The following is a 19,500-nucleotide window of genomic DNA, read 5'->3' as shown; positions in this document are numbered from 1 at the left end:
ACTCTACCCAGGGGGACAGCTGAAGGCTCCTGTCTCAAAAAAATAAATAAATAAATAAAATAAAATAAATAAATTTAGATCTTGCCCACTTCGAACAAGTGTGTTGTCAGGCCCTATTAGGCTTTTGCACATATTAGGTTATTTAATCTTCACAGAAACCCTGTGCAGTAAGTAGTTATTCCCATCACACAGATGAAGAAAGATGCTTAGGTCCAAGTTAGGGGGTTAAGATAAAACTTGATGCAAAATGTTCTTGTTAAATTTGGTTGCTGAGGCCCAAAGACAAATGTTGGAGTCTGTTTTTGTTGTGATCACAGCACATACACAGTGTCTCCCAGCATTAGATAAAACTGAAGTAAGGATGGTCTCACAGGGCTCACAGGATTAAGAAGCCATAGTGACAAGAGTAGACAGTACCTTCAGTTTATGGGCTTAAGAGATGCCTAAAAATGGGATAAATCAGAAGCAACTCGATTCATACTCGGAGGGTGTGGGTTCCAGGAGATGCCCCCGCTCCTGGGGGCGTCTTTCCTGTGTAGGTCAGATATGGTCATTCTGCTTTAGAGTCTGCATTGTGACTTTATATAAAATTTTTAGTTGCTTCATTTTTAAAAATAAAAGGGACCTAAAAGCATAAAAGGGACCTACGAGAAAATTAAGCCACTTCCCACCCAAATGAGAAGCATTTTTAGAGCTCATCCTCGAGGGCACATGCAGCACAGAGGGAAAGACTTATCGTTTTTATTTCTGTTTTTATTTTTTTTATGGATTTCTAGAACTTCATAATTTAAGAAAAAGAACCTTTTGTCATTTGTGTTATTTTATACTTAGTCATTTTGCCTTTTTAAAAAAGGTCTTTAATATTTTCTTTTAGTTGCATTTAAAAAAAAAATTTATTTTAGATCCAGTTGATATTTATTTTGGTGAAAGGAGTATCAGGGATCTACCTTTATTTTTTTCCTAGGTTGTTGTGATTGACTAATATCCAGATTCTTAAAGCCACCTAGATCAGTGATGACATTTCCAACTGTATTTGAGCCTATTTCTGGAATCTCCTTTTAGTCATTCCTCTATGTATTCAAGATCAAGTACTACAACCTTAAATTATTGTTAACTTAATTATCATGTGCTATCACTTGGAAGGCTTCATCCTCTTTCATTACTGTTCTTTTTCAAAAATTTCCTGATTATTGTAAAAATGCTTTTTCATAGAATCAGCTTATCTATTTTTGAACCTAAGTTCACTTACAGCTTAATTTAGGGAGAATTGACATAAAAATATATTAAGCCTTTTTTCCCCCAAAACAGGATATATCTTTTCACTTGCTCTGATCTTTTATTCAGTATTTAAAAATTGTTTTCAGTAGGTTTATTAGATTTATTCTAATTTATCTAATTTATTTATTAGATATATTCTTACTTTATTTTATTTTATTTTTTTTTGAAACAGAGCCTCAAGCTGTCCCCCTGGGTAGAGTGCCGTGGCATTACAGCTCACAGCAACCTCCAACTCCTGGCCTCAGCCTCCCAAGTATCTGGGACCACAGGCGCTCGCCACAACACCAGGCTATTTTTTGGTTGCAGCCATCATTGTTGTTTGGCAGGCCTAGGCTGGATTTGAACCAGCCACCTTAGGTGTATGTGGCTGGTGCCTTAGCCACTTGAGCCACAGGCGCCAAGCTACCTTACTTTATTTTATTAAGGCGAGTTAAGTGAAGCAGTGAAGCAGTGAAGCAGTGACGTATATTCTTAGCTTTTTTGTTGTGGTTGTTGCACTATAAATGGGGGTTTTCCGTCCATGTTTTTAACCTGTTTGTATATAGGAGACAATTTTTTATTTTAACATTGTGTGTCCTGACCTTACTGAATTCTCTTATTGTTTGTGGTTGTTTTGGGATTTTCTTGGGTTTTTCCTGCACCATAGTTTTTTTGTGTTACAGATAAAATGCAAGTTGATTCTGTAATTATTATGGCTAAACCTTGGTGTCAGGTGGGCATTGAAGAGCATTGTCTTTAGGAAGGTTGCTGATAGTTTCTCCTGTACACAGTGAAGGATTGACTTTCCTAGCCCTCCACGCCTCTTCAGCTCAAGTGCCCATTTGGCATCTCCAGGGATGGTAGTTTGGTGTGTGTCCTGGTATAGCATGTTGGTGCCAATTTACTCAAAATCTCTCAAGATGGTGTTCCCCACCCGAGAAGGAGCAACTGATTGCTCTTGCAATCTTGAACTGACCCTCAGCCCCTGTATTTCTCACAGTCTGGTCAGTCCTTCTCAGATACCTTGAGAGCCTAACTACATGCCATTGTCACTGGTGCTGCTGCCCAGGTCCAAGCCTTTGTTATCTCTTAGCTCTTCTCAGCCCAGCAGCTGGTGACATAAATAGGATTGTCACCCTGAACTCAGAGCCTGTCATGGCTCTCTGGTCACTGGGACCTCCCTGCTGGTCTGAGCACTTTTGGGCCTTTGTGTCAGTCTTCCCCCAGTACCTGCATGCTTTCTGCTCTCACCTCCACCCAAGCCTGTCCTTATATGGCCCCGCTGCTGGCAGGCCCACTCCAGATACACTTTAAACAAAACAATATGTCCTCCCTCCCCATTCTTGGTACACCAGTTTTCCCAGCACATTTTTTTTTTTTTTTTTTTTGAGACAAGAGTCTCACTATGTTGCCCTTGGTAGAGTGCAATGGCGTCAAAGCTCACAGCAACCTCAAACTCTTGGGCTTAAGCAATTCTCTTGTGTCAGCCTTCCAAGTAGCTGGGACTACAGGTGCCCACTATAGTGCCTGGCTATTTTTTGTTACAATTGTCATTTTTGTTTAGCAAACCTGGGCCTGGTTCAAAACCACCAGCCCCAGTGTATGTGACTGGCACTGTAACCACTGTTCTATGGGCACCTTGCCTTTCCCAGGACAATTTATTGAAGAGGATGTCTTTTCCCCAATGTATGTTCTTGGAGTCTTTGTCAAAAATCAGTTGGCTGTAAACATGTGGATTTATTTCTGGGTTCTCTTTTCTGTTCTATTGGTCTATGTCTCTTGTTTGTATACCAGTACCGTGCTGTTTGCGTTACTATAGCTTTTGTAGTATAGTTTAAGATCGGATAGTGTATCTCCAGGTTTAATTTTTTTTGCTCAGGGTTACTTTGGCCATTTGGGGTCCTTTGTGGTACCATATAAGACTTTCTTTTCCTGTTTCCATGAATAATGTTCATTGGAATTTTGATAAAGAGTGCATTGATTGTGTAGATTACTTTGGGTTAGTATGATCATTTTAACAATATTAACTATTCTAATCCATGCGCATGGGATGTTCTTCCATTTGTGTCCTCTTCAGTTTCTTCCATCAGTGTTTTGTAGTTTACATTGTAGAGATCTTTTACCTCCTTTCTTAAATTTGTTCTTAGGGTTGTTTTGATTGGTTTGTGTTTTTAAGAGACTAGGCTTCTCTCTGTCACCCAGACTTGAGTACAGTGATGCCATCACAGCTCATCTAATGCCTGGGCTCAAGCAGTCCTTCTGTCTTGACCTCCTGCTTGCTAGGACTACAGACATGTGCTATAATGCCTAACTTGTATTTTATTTTTGTGGTAGCTATTATAAATGGGATTAGTATTTATTTATTTAGAGATAGGCTCTTACTCTGTCACCTAGGCTGGAGGGAAGTGGTGCCATCATAGCTTACTGTAGCCTCAAATTCCTGGCCTCAAGTGATCCCTCTGCCTCAGCCTCCTAAAGTACTGGGATTACAGGCATGAACCATCATGCCCAACCAGGATTGCTTTATTGATTTATTTTTATTTATTTATTTTTGAGACAAAGTATCATTATGTCATCCTCCATAGTGCTGTGGCTTCGCAACTCACAGCAACTTCACACTCTTGGACTTAAGTGATTCTCTTGCCTCAGCCTTCCAAACAGCTGTGACTACAGGCACCCACTACAAAGCCCAACTATTTCTTTCTTTCTTTCTTTTTTTTTCTTTTGTAGTTGTCATTATTGTTTGGTGGGCCAGGGCTGGGTTCAAACCCACCAGCTCTGGTGTATGTGGCTGGCGCCTTAGCCCCTGAGCTACAGGCCCTGAGCCATTTTTGGTGTATAGAAGTGCTGTTGAGTTTTGTGTATTGATTTTGTATCCTGCAACTTTACTGAATTTGTTTTTCATTCTAAGACTTTTTCCCAGAATCTTTAGGTTTTTCTATATATCTTCTCTGGTTCTGATTCCAAACTCACAGCATCATTTTAATAGTTCTATGAGTTTTATTAAATTAGTACATGCTGCTTCTATTAAAAAATTCAAATAAAACAAAAACTGATGCCATAAATAAAACTAACCACCATTAACTATTAAAACTTTTTATTTGGAAATAATTTCCATTTAGAGATAAGTTACAAAAATCAAAAGGCCCTTTCTGGATTCTCCTGTTCTGAATAATTTACCTCATTTATCATTCTCATGTATCACTCTCTCTCTTGCTCTCCGTACATGTGTGTGTGTGTATGGAATAAACAACAGAAATTTATGTCTCACAGTTCTTGGGGGCTAGGAGTCCAAGATGAAGGTACCACCTAGTGAGGGCCCCTAACATCAGTACATTTAAAGTTAGTTTCACCCTTATTTCAATTTTGTCAGTGGACGTGATAATTGCTTCTTCTAGTCAGGATTCAGTCTGGGGTCAGGTATTGCATTTGGTGTTCCTATCTCTTTAGCACCCTTTAATCTAGAGCATTTTCTTATCTTTGTCTTTTATGACATTCACACTTTGAGATAATACACTTCTACACTTCTAGCTTGACATTCTTCCTTTTGAATTTGTCTTCGTGCTTAGGTCAGGGGAAACACTGCATGGATGATGTTTCCTTTGTCCAGGTACCAGAGCCAGGGGCACAAGATGGCTATCAGTCCCCCTTGTTGAGGTTCATTTTGATCATCTGGAATGTGGCCCAAGCTATTCATTACACTTCATATAACTACTGTGTTTTTTTTCTCCCTGGAGCCTTAAGCAGTCTACAAGATGTTCTAAGACTGGACATATATATATATATATATATTTTTTTTTTTTTTAAATCAAAAACATTTTCCTCCAAGAGTTAGCATTTGTTAGTTTGTCCCTGTTTGAACCAATCTGGATTATAGGCTGCTTGCAAAATGATACTATTCTGACTACAGCACTCCTTCCATCTTCAGCATTCTGTTGTGAGCAAGAGCCCTGTCTTTCTTCCCATTTATCTTTGTGGACTGATTCCTGTTTTTAAATATTTTAAATTTAATTACTATGCTCAGACTCCTTATTTTTTCCCTGCCCCATCCCTGGTATCATTCAGAATTTCTAAGGAGCCCTTGTTTCTTTTAGCATGGAGTGGCATCAAAGTGTGCTAGGCGTGCTTATCGCCATGACATTGTCTTTGCTTCTTGGCCTTTTCAATGGATAGAACTAGGAATACATGTATGTATGCATATACACTCAGAAATATGTGTTCACACATCTACATGTTTACACACATGTGTATAAACATATGAACATGCTTATAGAAATCACATTCATACCAGTAGGCCTCTGCAAGTTCTATACCGTATTTGTATGCCCTTTCTTGAACAGTGAGAACTCTGGCTCCTGACAAAATCAACACATTTACTCATTTGCTTATTCCTATGATACATTTAAAATAGTTTATTATCCATTGAACTACAGTTATCATACATACTTAAAAGAACTCAGGATTACCCCCCTCTTTCCCCACATTAATTTTTGATAAACAGATTTCTCATTATATATACGTATAAATAACTAAATGCAATTTTATTAAGTTTTAATTTTAATGTACATACTGTTCTATAACCTGACTTTTCTTTCTGCCTAATAACATATTAACATCTTTCCATAAGATTTCATCCAACATCTTTTTGTCCACAAGGAAATCCATAGAATATGTTGTAATGGTTGCAGAATAACGCCATGATTCCCTGTTACTGCACTTTGATTTTAAAAGGCATCCCGTATTTCGCTATAATATATAAAGCTGGCATCAACACATTTGTAACTAAATCTTAATTATTTCTTTAGGATAGAAGTGGAATTACTGGTCAAAGGGTATGTATATTTTTATGTTTTTCTGAATGGCTGTATTTATGCTCTGGCCAGCAGTTTTTGAGAGTGCTGGTTTTTCTAGACCAGTGTTTCTCAACTGTGGCTGCACATTAGAATCATTGCGGGCACTTTTAAAAGCAGTGATGCTCAGGACTGGCTCCCTGAGATTCTGGTTTCTTGGATCTGGGGTGTGACCCAGGGTTTGTAGTTTTTAAAAGCTCCCCAAGAGATTTTCATATGCAGCCAATTTGATAGGTGAAAGTGGATTTTCATTATTATAATTATGTTTTTCTTCTGAAATTGTTTCAGACATTCAGATTTGGGAGAAGTGGCCTCAGAAATAAAAGGGTCAGAGAGACGAACAGCGGTGGCTATTGCAGGTAAAGCTGGACTCTGTAGCAAATGTGCTGCTTCTGTCCTGTTGGGGTGTTAGGCTCCAGTCCTTCCGTAGAGCTAAGGGTCTTTTAAGTCTTTATACATTCAAAATAAGATTCAGGTTTAAACAGGTGATTATCACAACTTACCGGAAATACATTACACCAACTTTAGCATGTCGTAACTGCCACCATAGGTGGTATAGTTTATCTTCTAAACTTGGCACTTCTGAAAGTGAAAGGGGTGTTGTTACTGTAGGTATAAATTGAGATTTTCCCAGTACAGACTGGGACCTGTGGTCTTCCTGGTCATGGTCCACATAGGCTGGTTTTTCTCTCTTGAGGACTTGAGAGTGGGACTGTCAAACCCTTTGTAACTTCAGCTTTAATGTATAGCAGCCAAACTGCAAGCATCTTAATTTCTCTTAGTAATTCATTTTGGATCTATCTTATATTAACTAGGTGATTCTCAAAATGAATGTGTTCTATTGGATATAATAGTTTTATGCAAAAACAAAACCCATAAAAATATTTAACTAAATTTAAAATCAAATTTTATTTTATTCATACAAACAAATGTTTATTGGGCACTTATAATGTGCTAGCATTGCTGTGCGCATTGGGATTTAGCAAACAATGTTAAAATGGAATGACCAAAAGTCCTTCCTGGAACTTAAATTCTGGAAAGTAGGTGCCATGGCTATTAGTGGCTAGCTGGTCAAGGCTCATGACAAAGTTGGGATCAAGCAATAATTGCCCAAAGCCCTTCCATTTCTCCACTTCTAGAATTATACTGTTCAGTATAGTAGCCACTAGGCACATGGTTTAAAGTTAAACAAAATTAAAAATTCAGCTCCTTAAGTCACTCTAGCCATATGCCAAGTGCTTGGTATCCATACATAGCTAATGGCAGCATCTTGGACATTAAAGATGGAGAATTTTTTTTTTTTTTTTTTTTTGAGACGGAGCCTCAAGCTATCCCCCTGGGTAGAGTGCCATGGCATCATGCTCACAGCAACCTCCAACTCCTGGGCTCAAGCGAGTCTCCTGCCTCAGCCTCCCAAGTAGCTGGGACTACAGGCGCCCGCCACAACGCCTGGCCATTTTTTGGTTGCAGCCATCGTTGTTGTTTGGCAGGCCCGGACTGGGGATTCGAACCTGCCACCTTAAGTGTATGTGGCTGGCGCCTTAGCCGCTTGAGCCACAGGTGCTGAGCCGAGAATTTTTTTTTTTTTAATCTGAGGAAGTTCTCTTGGAGAGTGTTGCTCTGGAAAGATGGGAAAGAAAACATGGGATTGGGGTGAGGAAAGGGAATGACCATAAGGTGCTTATTGTGAGCTTGGTGGCCTTACCTAGTTTTTACAATAACCTCTGAGATAGTTATTATTGATCCTTTGTTTCATTTGAGGAAAATGAGACCCAGGGACATTCGGGTCGTTCTCATAACTTTGATTTCTTTGTATCTTTCTAGTGAATAAGCTGCCCATGATTATTTGTTTATGATTTCAGATTAATAGGGGGGCACAGATGATTAGGCTACGTTGTTTGCATTTGTTTGGTACAATTCAAGTTATAATTGTGCCTCTTACTCAGGAGGTATGCTGTACACCCTTACATTGTACCTATTAGGTGAGAGCACATCAGTCTCTCTTCTCACTCCCCCCCCACCTGAGTTTTTGTTTTTCTCTTATGTGAGTAGGTTTTTTATTTATTCATCTGTTAGTTTCACCAGTAATTATTTTAAAATTTTTTTCTTCGGGGCGGCACTTGTGGCTCAGTGAGTAAGGGCACTGGCCTCATATACCAAGGGTGACAGGTTGAGACCTGGCCCCAGCCAAACTGCAACAAAAAATAGCCAGGCGTTGTGCTGGGCACCCGTTGTCCCAGCTACTCAGGAGGCTGAGGCAAGAGAATCGCCTAAGCCCAAGAGCTGGAGGTTGCTGTGAGCTGTGACGCCGCAGCACTCTACCGAGGGCAACAAAGTAAGACTCTGTCTCAAAATTTTTTTTCTTCATGAGGTATGTGAATTCCTCTTGAGCATACACTTCATTTGGGAGATTTTGAGCAACGTCTTTAGCCTATAGGATTAAATAAATTGTATTAATGTATGATATACATTCAGAAAAGTGCTCAGATTACAAGTGTATAGCTTGATAAATTTTATCCATGTAAACCAGCATGCACATGAAGAAGCCAAACAAGGCCGGGCAAGGTGGCTTATGCCTATAATCCAAGCACCTGAGAGGCTGAGGTGGGTGGATTGCCTGAGCTCACAAGTTTCAGACCAACCTGAGCAAGAGGGAGATCCCTTTTCTAAAAATAGCAGGGTGTTGTGGTGAGTGCCTGTAGTCCCAGCTACTTGGGAGGCTGAGCCAAGAGAATTACTTGAGCCTAAGAGTTTCAGGTTGCTGTGAGCTAAGAAGCCACGGGACTCTACCAAGAGTGACCAAGTGAGACTCTGTCTCAAAAAAACAATTTTTTTTTTTTTTTGAAACAGATGATAAAGGAGGGATGGGAGGAGAGGGGGAGGTCCGATGGAGGGAGGGTGAATGGTGGGATCACACTTATGGTGCATAATGCAAGGCTACATGTCAGATCTATTAGTATAGGCAGGTGTCCTCAAACTACGGCCCGTGGGCCACATGCGGCCTGCCTAGGACATTTATCTGGCCCACCAGGTGTTTTAGCCACTGCCACCTGTCCTGTTTAGCAGCCGACTAGTCCTGGGGCCTATGGTCCGGCCCTCCAGCGGTCTGAGGGACAGTGAACTGGCCCCCTGTTTAAGAAGTTTGAGGACCCCTGAGACTATAAATGTCTTAACACAATAACTAAGTAAATGAGATGATGTATATATTAACCAGTATGATGTAAGCGTTCCTAATTCTATATGAAATCAGTACATTGTACCCTATAAATGCATTAATGTATACATGATCTATGTGTTTATGATTTAATGATTAAAAAAGAAACAGGTGATAGTTTTATTTGGATCAAAAGTCAAAACAGTGAAAACACACACAGAGAAGCTTATTCCTACCATCTCAAGCTGCCTGTTCTCTCCTTTATATAAGGAGTTTGTGAGCAAATCTGTAGGGCTGGCTTTAAGGTCTTTTTACCAATGTAAATATCTGAATAGCGCTGAATTAATTATATCCTATAATTTAAATATTAATATTCATGGACATACCATGATGTTAGAGACTTGGGACAGAGTTGGAGCCATTCCCTGCTCTGTTCCTCCCACTCCTGTGTATTTGTGCTGTGATATAAATATCAGTATCATTTTAAGTGATTACAAAAACTCACACTAGGATAAAAATGTTGATACAGTGTGGTTAGTTTTGAACATGAGCAAAGGAATATCAACTTACATTTTATGTTATTTATTTATTTATTGAGATAGGAAAGGACAGGGTAGCATGTTGTAGCATCACAGTTCATAGCAACCTCCAATTCCTGGGCTTAAGCGAGCCTCAACCTCCCAAGTAGCGGGGACTATAGGCACCTGCCACAGTGCCCAGCCATTTTTTGGTTGTAGTTGTCATTGTTTGGCAGGCCTGTGGTGGATTTGAACCTGCCAGCTCTGGTGTATGTGGCTGGTGCCTTAGCCACTTGAGCTACAGGTGCCAAGCCTCAACTTACATTTTAAATAGTTTCTAGAATCAAAGGTGAATCTCTAAGTTTAGTGGTTAATTCATATTTTATTTTTATAAAGTTCAGTAAATTCTATAAGGAGTATATTCTAGAGCAAATCTGTCTTGTATGTAGCTGTTACTACTTTGTGACATGTTTTGTGTTAAAATAAAAATAAATTTATATAGTTCTCCTGACTTAGGCCAGAGAGAAAAAATATACAAATAAATAAATAAGGCTGGGTACAGTGGCTCACATCTATAGTCCCTAGCGCTCTAGGAAGCCAAGGTGGGAGGATTGTTTGAGCTCAGGAGTTTGAGACCAACCTGAGCAAGAGTGAGACCTCATCTCTACTGAAAATAGAAAAATTAGTTGGATTGAATATAGAAAAATTAGTTGGGCATTGTTGTGGGGCCTATAGACCCAGCTACTCAGGAGGCGGAGGCAGGAGGATTGCCTGAGCCCAGGATTTCGAGGTTGCTGTGAGCTATGATAATGCCACTGCACTCTAGCCCAGGCAGCAGAGCAAGACTCTCAATAAATAAGTAACAGAAATAAAATTTACATTTGAAAAACCCAGACCAACAATAGCATTAAACATAATCATAAGCTACCGTATTATCATTTGAACTTTTTAATAGAAAGGTTCTAACTTGTTTATGAAACTGAGTATATGTATTTTATTTTATTTTTTTCTTCTTCTAGATTTGGAATGGAGAGAAATGGAAGGAGATGACTGTGAGTTCCGCTACGGAGGTAGAAACCACTATAGGTTTTGGCAAGACTGGATTGGGGAAAGATGGGGAATGGCTAAAATGACAAATAACTGGGATTTTATGTTTTGAACAATCAAGAGAAGTTGCTATCTTGGTTTGAAATGAGGGTTCTGAGTTTAGTTTAAATTACTTTGTGTCACTCAGGACATATTATTCGATTGATGCTTCATTTTCCTTTGCTTTTTCATAGATGGTACAAATGAGGCTCAGGACAATGACTTTCCAACAGGTAAGCATTTTCTTGCCCTGCCTTTTCTCTCTGTTCTAGCTTCTTGTTCAATGGAAAGGGGATATCATTTGAGGGGGCAGTTCTGACACTCGACTATATCAAATCATCTGAGGTATCAGGACACCTAGATTTAGGATGCCCTAGTTCATTAACCCTTTGTGCACCATTAATAATATTGATAAAAAGAAAAAAATCCAAACCTGGAGAACTTGCTAACCACATAGAATAACCTGCCCCTTACCTTTCCCCATACCCTCCCCCACCACCACTAAGCATACTCACTGTCTATAATGAGTTAGTATGTTTGGAATAAAAGCCTAGGATATTTTATTTTTTAACAAGTTTCTGAAGTAATTATAATAACTTCAAACAGCCAGGTTTGGAAACCATCCATCTGGCCCAGTGGCTTCACTTGCAGATCAGGATCCTGGGCCCAGAGCAGTCCAGCAGCCTTCCAGGGGCCACACACCAGGCACGGGTACATTATATAAGTAGCTTTGTTGTCTCGGTCTTTTCCCCTTTGCCTTTTATACTACCGTACTATTTAAAAAATAAAAACAGTGTTGTGGGCAGTGCCTATGGCTCAAAGGAGTAGGGCACTGGCCCCATATGCTGGAGATGGTGGGTTCAAACCCAGCCCCAGCCAAAAACTGCCAAAAAAAAAAAAAAAAAGCAGTTGTTGTATGTCTGGACAAGAAAAGCAGTGTTCTTAGTTTCATTGAGGTAAGCTAGGAAACCTAAATACCACCAATGAAGGTGACACTTGCCATGTGGTGTTTTTAGTTTTATAGTAAGTTCACAGATCCCCCATACACTGAGCCTGTCCTGTAGCCACACTGCCTGCAGAACTTTGAGTCCTGTGTCCCATGCTCTGAGTCTTTGCGGTCACCTGGGGAGTGGTCCTGAATCTGTCACTTGACCACCTTGGAAACAGGAGAAGAGAAGGGCTGGGTCAGCCAGTGTTTCCTCTCGTTTATTTGAGCATTTAAGGTGGCATCATGCACGTTGCTTCCTCTCTTAAGAAAGGAATTGGAGAAAAGCCTATAGCTTTTGGAATTTGTATTTGTTTGTTTTGTGCGTTAACATTTAATGTGAACTAATTGTGTACATTGCTGAGCATTAGTAAAATGCTGGGCCAAGACCTGGGATGGTAGATGGAACCTTTGGATGTAGCAGTACTACCTAGCTCATAGGATTTTATACAGTGGTATATAGAGTACTAGTTTATTATCTGCAGAAGTAACTGCATGCTTAGTAATGGTCTGCACTGAATAACACATTTTAATTATTAGTCTCCAGTTTGCCAACTGGAAGTTTTAGCTATGATTGCTAACATGCCATGTTTAGTGGTCTCATTGCCTTTAAAATATTCTTCAAGCTATTTTTTTTTTTAAGAGACAGAGTCTCAGTATGTTCCCCTTGGTAGAGTGCTGTGGCATCCCAAGTAGCTGGGATTACAGGTGCCTGCCACAACTCCCAGCTATATTTGTTGTTGTTGTTGTTGCATTTGTTACTGTTTAGCTAGCCTGGACCAGGTTCGAACCCACCAGTCCAGGTGTATGTGGCTGGCGCCCTAACCACTGAGCTACAGGCACCAATCCCTCCAAGCTATTTTCAAAGAGAAAAGAATATTAACAATAAAGCCAGAGATTGATTCAGTGGTTGTAACCCCTGTGGAAACTTCCTGGTGACATTGAAAAAGCCCTGACAGGCTCGGCGCCTATAGCTCAACCGGCTAAGGCCGCCAGCCCCGTACCCCTAAGGTGGCGGGTTCGAATCCCCAGCCCGGACCCGCCAAGCAACAATGACGGCTGCAACCAAAAAATAGCCGGGCGTTGTGGCGGGCGCCTGTGGTCCCAGCTACTTGGGAGGCGGAGGCAGGAGACTCGCTTGAGCCCTGGAATTGGAGGTTGCTGTGAGCTGTAATGCCATGGCACTCTGCCCAGGGGGACAGCTTGAGGCTCTGTCTCAAAAAAAAAAAAAAAAAAGAAAAAGCCCTGACAGCAGGGATAGAGTATTGAGTAAAGACAAGGGGCTGTGGCCAGGCTAAAGTGTGGGGCCAGAAGCACAGCAGTAGCCCATGGGCATGGGTTGTGGTCTAGGAGGTAAGGCCTACTTTCAGTTTGTAGGGGTCCCGTGCTGCTCACTATAACCAATTAATTTTAAGCTCAGTGTTAGATCTATGAATTTCTAGAGAAAGCAGAAATCCAAATTTTGCATGAACTCTCCTCTAATTGTTGAATGTGACTTACCTATTTTTGTTTTTTCTTCCTTTTTAAAAATGTCACATATATCTATGATCAGAATGGTATTATTTTACCTTGATATAGGGGTTCTGCCCTGCTTTGATCTCAGGTCAGCCTTGGGCACACCCTGTACCTCCCATGCCTGCATCCGGTGCTCTGAAAGGAGTTGTCACTATCCTCTTGCTGAGTTCTCTCTTACTAGCTCTATCTTGGTCCCTGACACAGGAGTGCAGGGTAAGCACTTATGTCTTCATTTCTTTCCACAGTGGAGAGAAGCAGGCTTCAAGAAATGCTGTCACTTTTGGGCCTAGAGACATACCAGGTTCAGAAACTCAGCCTCCAGGACTCTCTGCAGATAAGTTTTGACAGCATGAAGAATTGGGCCCCTCAGGTTCCCAAAGACTTGCCCTGGAATTTCCTCAGGAAGCTGCAGGCCCTCAATGCCGAAGCCAGGAACACCACCATGGTGTTGGACTTGTTGCCGGATGCCAGGCCTGTGGAGAAGGAGAGCCAAATGGAAGAGGAGATAATCTACTGGGACCCAGGAGATGACATTGCTGCCGACATTTATTCTTTTTCTGAGCTGCCAACCCCTGACACACCTGTGAACCCCTTAGACCTCCTTTGTGCCCTTCTGCTCTCCTCAGACAGTTTCTTGCAACAGGAAATAGTGTTGAAAATGTCCCTCTGCCAATTTGCACTCCCTCTTGTGCTGCCTGACTCAGAAAACCATTACCACACGTTTCTCCTATGGGCCATGCGGGGCATTGTACGGACTTGGTGGGCCCAGCCCCCGAGGGGGGTCGGGAGCTTCCGAGAAGATAGCGTGGTCCTGTGCAGAGCACCCACCTTTGCCTTTGTACGCATGGATGTCAGCAGCAACTCCAAGTCCCAGCTTCTCAATGCCATCCTCAGCCCAGGCCACAGGCAGTGGGACTGCTTTTGGCATCGGGATCTCAACTTGGGCACCAATTCCCGGGAGATTGCAGATGGGCTGGTAGAAATATCCTGGTTTTTTCCCAGTGGTAAGGAGGAGTTGGACATTTTCCCAGAGCCTGTGGCCTTTCTGAACCTGAGAGGTGACATTGGGTCTCATTGGCTGCAGTTCAAGCTCTTGACAGAAATCTCCTCTGCTGTGTTTATATTGACTGACAACATTAGTAAGAAGGAATACAAACTACTGTATTCTATGAAGGAGTCAACCACAAAATATTACTTCATCCTGAGTCCCTACCGTGGGAAACGTAACACAAACCTGAGATTCCTGAATAAATTAATTCCTGTGCTGAAAATAGACCACTCGCATGTCCTGGTAAAGGTTAGCAGCACAGACAGTGAGAGCTTCGTCAAGAGGATCCGTGCCATCATCGGGAACGTGGCACGGGCCCCCTGTAGGAGGGTGTCTGTGGAGGATATGGCGCACACAGCCCGGAAGCTAGGCCTAAAAGTCGATGAGGACTGTGAGGAGTGTCAGAAGGCGAAAGACCGGATGGAGAGGATCACCAGGAAAATCAAAGACTCAGATGCCTACAGGAAGGACGAGCTGAGGCTGCAGGGGGACCCCTGGAGAAAGGCAGCCCAAGTGGAGAAGGAGTTCTGCCAGCTCCAATGGGCCACAGATCCCCCTGAGAAGCACAGGGCTGAGCTGAGGCGTCGGTTGCTGGAGCTTCGAATGCAGCAAAACAGCCATGACCCCACCTCAGGGCTACAGGAGTTTATCTCGGGGATCAGCAGCCCCTCACTGGGGGAGAAGCAGTACTTCCTGAGGTGGATGGAGTGGGGGCTGGCGCGGGTGGGCCAGCCTCGGCTGAGACAACCTCCGGAGACTCTTTTCACTCTGAGGCCAAAGCACGGGGGTGCCACAGACTTGGGTGAACAGCTCTGGCCTGAGCCCCTAGGGGTGGAGCATTTCCTGCGGGAGATGGGACAGTTTTACGAGGCTGAGAGCTGCCTTGTGGAGGCAGGAAGGCTGCCAGCCGGCCAGAGGCGTTTCGCCCACTTCCCAGGTTTGGCCTCGGAGCTACTGCTGACAGGGCTGCCCCTGGAGCTGATTGATGGGAGCACCCTGAGCACCCCTGTCCGCTGGGTCACTGGTCTCTTGAAGGAGCTACATGTCCGGCTAGAGAGAAGGTCGAGACTGGTGGTCCTGTCAGCCCTGGGGGTGCCGGGCACAGGGAAGTCCACACTCCTTAACACCATGTTTGGGTTGCGGTTCGCCATGGGGAAGAGTTGCAGCCCTCGAGGCGCCTTCATGCAGCTCATCACAGTGGCCGAGGGCTTCAGCCAGGACCTGGGCTGTGACCACATCCTGGTGATAGACTCTGGGGGGTTGATAGGTGGGGCTTTGACCTCTGCTGGGGACAGGTTTGAGCTGGAGGCTTCGTTGGCCACTCTGCTTATGGGGCTGAGCAACGTCACTGTGGTCAGTTTAGCTGAAACAAGGGACATTCCCCCAGCTATTCTGCATGCATTTCTGAGATTGGAAGAAACAGGGCACATGCCCAACTACCAGTTTGTATACCAGAACCTTCATGACGTATCTGCCTCTGGCTCTAGGCCGAGAGATAAGAGACAGCTCTTGGATATGCCCAGTGACTTGAGCAGAGCTGCAGCACAGAAGGAGAAACAGGGCGACAGCTTCCGGGCACTGGTGGGCCTGGCCTTCTGTGACCCTGAGAAGCAGCACATATGGCACATCCCGGGCCTGTGGCACGGATTGCCCCCCATGGCCGCGGTAAGCTTGGCCTACAGTGAAGCCATATTTGAATTGAAGAGATGCCTGCTAGAAAACATCAGGAATGGTCTGTCCAACCAAAACAAAAACATCCAGCAGCTCATCGAGCTGGTGAGACGGGTGTGAGTGTGGAGAGAAAGCAAGTTCAGGTGCAGGAGGCTGTTTTAGGCAGCCCGTTCTAAAGGGGTGTTCACGTGGGGGCTGCACCCTGGCACCTGATAGTGCCAGTGTCTGATCCACATGAGAAGGAAGAGAAGCAGAAGACGGGGGGTTTGGAGTCTCTTAAACAGTGTTAGAAAGGAAGTGACCTCACAGACAGCTCAGAGATCTCATTGGGAATATAAAAGGCCCTGGGTTGGGGGAGACATAAGCAGTAATTGTTCTCTATCTCAGCGCATCAGGGATACTGTGGGGTTAGCCCTCTGTACAGCTGCTCTCTTGTCATTGGCCGCTGTAGCAGGGAGCAGCTTCCTCTGTCACTGTAGGCCCAGGCAGGCAGTGAATATCCAGGACAGAGGTGGGGAGTTGGTCCTGAGGAAGCAGGTGGGCCCTGCCCTTACCTAACCCAAGGTCCTTCTAGTGGCCCAACATTAGAAATGTTTTGATAACATGATCCTGGCCCATGTAGTAAGTGCCTGCTGTGTGCAAGGTACTACTTTGGCACCATATTATTTATTGATTGATCTGTGAAACCTTCCCTGACCCCTGCCCAGAAAGAGATCACCGGTAGCTCTGTTGCACTCCACCGCACTTTGTTATACCTCTGCCACGGCACTTCACACAGCGCGTTGTAACTAGTGTTGTTTACATGTCTGTCCCCCCAGACTGTGAGCTCCTTGAGGGCAGGGACTGTACATTATCCAGCTATGTCCCCAGGGCCTGACACGTTGCAGGCATTAAATAAATCTTTGTTGAATGAATGCACAAATGATAGTGATAGGCAGGTTCTGCCTCTGTGTTCCTTGATTCTTCTATTTCCTCGAAGAGGTTATCATTGATATGAGGAGGCGGCATGATAGACATGACATTGGGAGTGGTAGACAGACATACCATGGAAAAATGCCAAGCTCTTCCCTCTCTTTAAGCAAAGAGCCACTCTTCAGGCTGTTACTGGGAACCAGAAGTAAATACTTTCACAGTAATTCTGAGCTATCTCCATCATTGCCCCATTTCACAGGTAATACCAGAAGGCATACAGCAGGCGAGCCCCTGCTACAGCGCGCACACCTGGATGGGCAGCATGGGAATAGATGAGGGACAGTGCTCTCACCACTCGGTCCTGTACCTCTTCCCAACTTCTCGTCCCCTCCAGACTCATATACAGCTTCCAGGTTCAGCATCCCCCAAACCTGGCCAAGCCATGTAGTGCCAGCCCATCCTCTGACGGTCTCTCTGAAAACATTTGCAACCCACTTGGCCGCGAGCTTCCAGCTCCTGCTGTATCAGTTCTCCAGCTGGAATCCTTGCCTGTGCTGGCCCTTCTCAGGGTCATAGTCAACTTTGCTTAGCGTTGGAACCCCACCCCACCTGTTTCACTAGCTCTGGGAATCTCTGCTTGATCCTCTAAGAGTAAGAGGATTGCTGATTACTGCTTAGGCCTTAGAGAAAGTAGGCCCTCCCAGAGTGGTGGCTGGAGCTCCCATAGTATTTCTAGTACCGATTTCACCAGACTCAACGAGGGAGCCTTTGCTCCAGGGCACTCCGCAGGCCTCTGGGCCAATGATGGGTCTTCTGGAGGTGCTTGGAAGCCTGCCTATCTGCCCTGGCTGGCTGGAGTCCTGGGAGGGGCCGCCTGCTGTTCCCTTGACAATCATTGCTTACGGTATTTGGGGAGCTGGCTTCTCTCTAAACCTGGTCTTTTGCTACTAAGTTTAGGAAATCCTTTTCCTTCTGAAACTCAAAGAATCTCTGATCCTGAGGCTCTAGAAACTTCTGTCTCTCTGGATTATTATGTTAGTTCTGTTGGAAATAACAAAATTTTTCCTTTCTTTCTTTTCCATTAAAGCCACAAAAGCTGGTTAGATGCTTCTCTCCTGCATTGTAGGAATTTCACCCAGGATATTCCTGAGCCCTAAGTTTAGCCAACAGAAACCTTTTTTGTAGAATTGTTGACCATCAGCCCGGTTCCCTTAAAGAATGAATAAATTAAAGAATTCCCTTAAAGAATTTCTACATTCTGAAATGGGATCCTGCCCTGATGGCTACTTCCAAATTAGGATTCATTGATCCGTCCATTGTTCGAAGTTCAATCACTGAATTTCTGAAACTTAGATGTATGTACTTTTTTTTTTCATCAAATTTTCGAAGGGGTATAGGGTTCATAATAGATTGTAGTGATTACTTAGTAATCAGGAAAATTATTCCATACATCCCCCAAGCTGAAAATACCATGAATATAAATCACACATTTAACTAAAATATTTGAACTTTTGAAAACAGACTAATCTAAAAACTGTATTTAATAGACTTAGAGCAAGAGTTGGGCAGCTTGGGTAGGACTACTATGGAGGCCTCAGAACTCAGGCTAACCCAACCTGAGGAATTCTAGAACTCTGTTGTGTTGAAAGACCATCTACCCCTCAGATGAAGGAATAGGACTTTGCCCCAGAGCTGACTAATTTTTCTAGGAAGAGTCACTTATGTTCCCCCCACCCCACCCCTGGCTCTTCCTGAAGGGTTGATATTTCAAGTGCAAAGACCTTGCCTTTAGCCCTCTGCCACTGCTGCTCTTAGGATTGTAATTTCCACAACACCCAGGTCTTGCCTGGCAGCCCTGGAGTGCAGAGTGCAGTGCTAAGCATCAGTGTGCTTTACCTGTTATATTCTCCACAATCAGAGCCCCCCTCGTACACCAGACCTGAAGATTTCTGTGGGTCAGATAGGCCCCAGAGCTTGCTGCAGGCCTGCTGGGCAGTCAATGTACTTAGAGCCAGGCTTAGTGGTGAGAGCCGCTCAAGGGTAGACATGGCAGCAGGCTCCTCACAAGAGGATGGCCATGTGCTCTCAATGAAGTCCTATTACACTTTGATGAAAGGTACCACTGAGCAAGTACCATCTTGGAGGAAGTAGGCCTGAGTGCCTGAGACAAGGAATAAGAGTGTCTTCCTTCTCCTGAGAGATGGGGTGTAGTTCCCTTCAGCACATGCCTGGTCTGATTCTGAACACTTTGCTCCTTGCTGATTATGTGGCCCTTGAGCCAAGGGCTTTAGTCTCTGCTGGCAGCGCCTGTGCAGGAATGGACAGAGGTTTCACAGCCTGGGTTATGGAGGAGCCAGTCTGCGCACAAAGATGAGCAAGGCCCTAGCTTTGGATCTGCATCAGTCTCAAACATTTTAACTTGTCAGATCAGGATTCATCTTGTAACCAATGGTATCTTTTTTTTTTTTTTTTTTTGTAGAGACAGAGTCTCACTTTATCACCCT

General features: G+C 43.5%; 1 protein-coding gene across 2 annotated transcripts in view; it reads left to right on the top strand.

The window, feature by feature from the left end:
• Positions 1–17,006, top strand: part of LOC100951592 (up-regulator of cell proliferation) — a 24,711-nt gene extending 7,705 nt beyond the window's left edge. The window contains exons 2-6 of one of the 2 annotated variants that reach the window (XM_012809982.2): positions 6,063–6,089; positions 6,396–6,466; positions 10,799–10,849; positions 11,060–11,098; positions 13,611–17,006. In XM_012809982.2, the coding sequence (XP_012665436.2) occupies positions 6,063–6,089; positions 6,396–6,466; positions 10,799–10,849; positions 11,060–11,098; positions 13,611–16,204 (2,782 nt within the window). In that variant the 3' untranslated portion in view covers positions 16,205–17,006. The remainder of the gene's footprint in view (positions 1–6,062; positions 6,090–6,395; positions 6,467–10,798; positions 10,850–11,059; positions 11,099–13,610) is intronic. The other variant, XM_023517713.1, reaches the window with a different exon arrangement.
• Positions 17,007–19,500: the final 2,494 nt, after the last annotated feature.

This window comes from Otolemur garnettii, unplaced genomic scaffold (genome assembly GCF_000181295.1).
Source record: "Otolemur garnettii isolate 467f Iridium unplaced genomic scaffold, OtoGar3 scaffold00119, whole genome shotgun sequence".
NCBI lineage: Eukaryota > Metazoa > Chordata > Mammalia > Primates > Galagidae > Otolemur > Otolemur garnettii.
The sequence above is the reverse complement of the archived record's forward strand: the minus strand, read 5'-3'. Positions and strand labels throughout refer to the sequence as shown.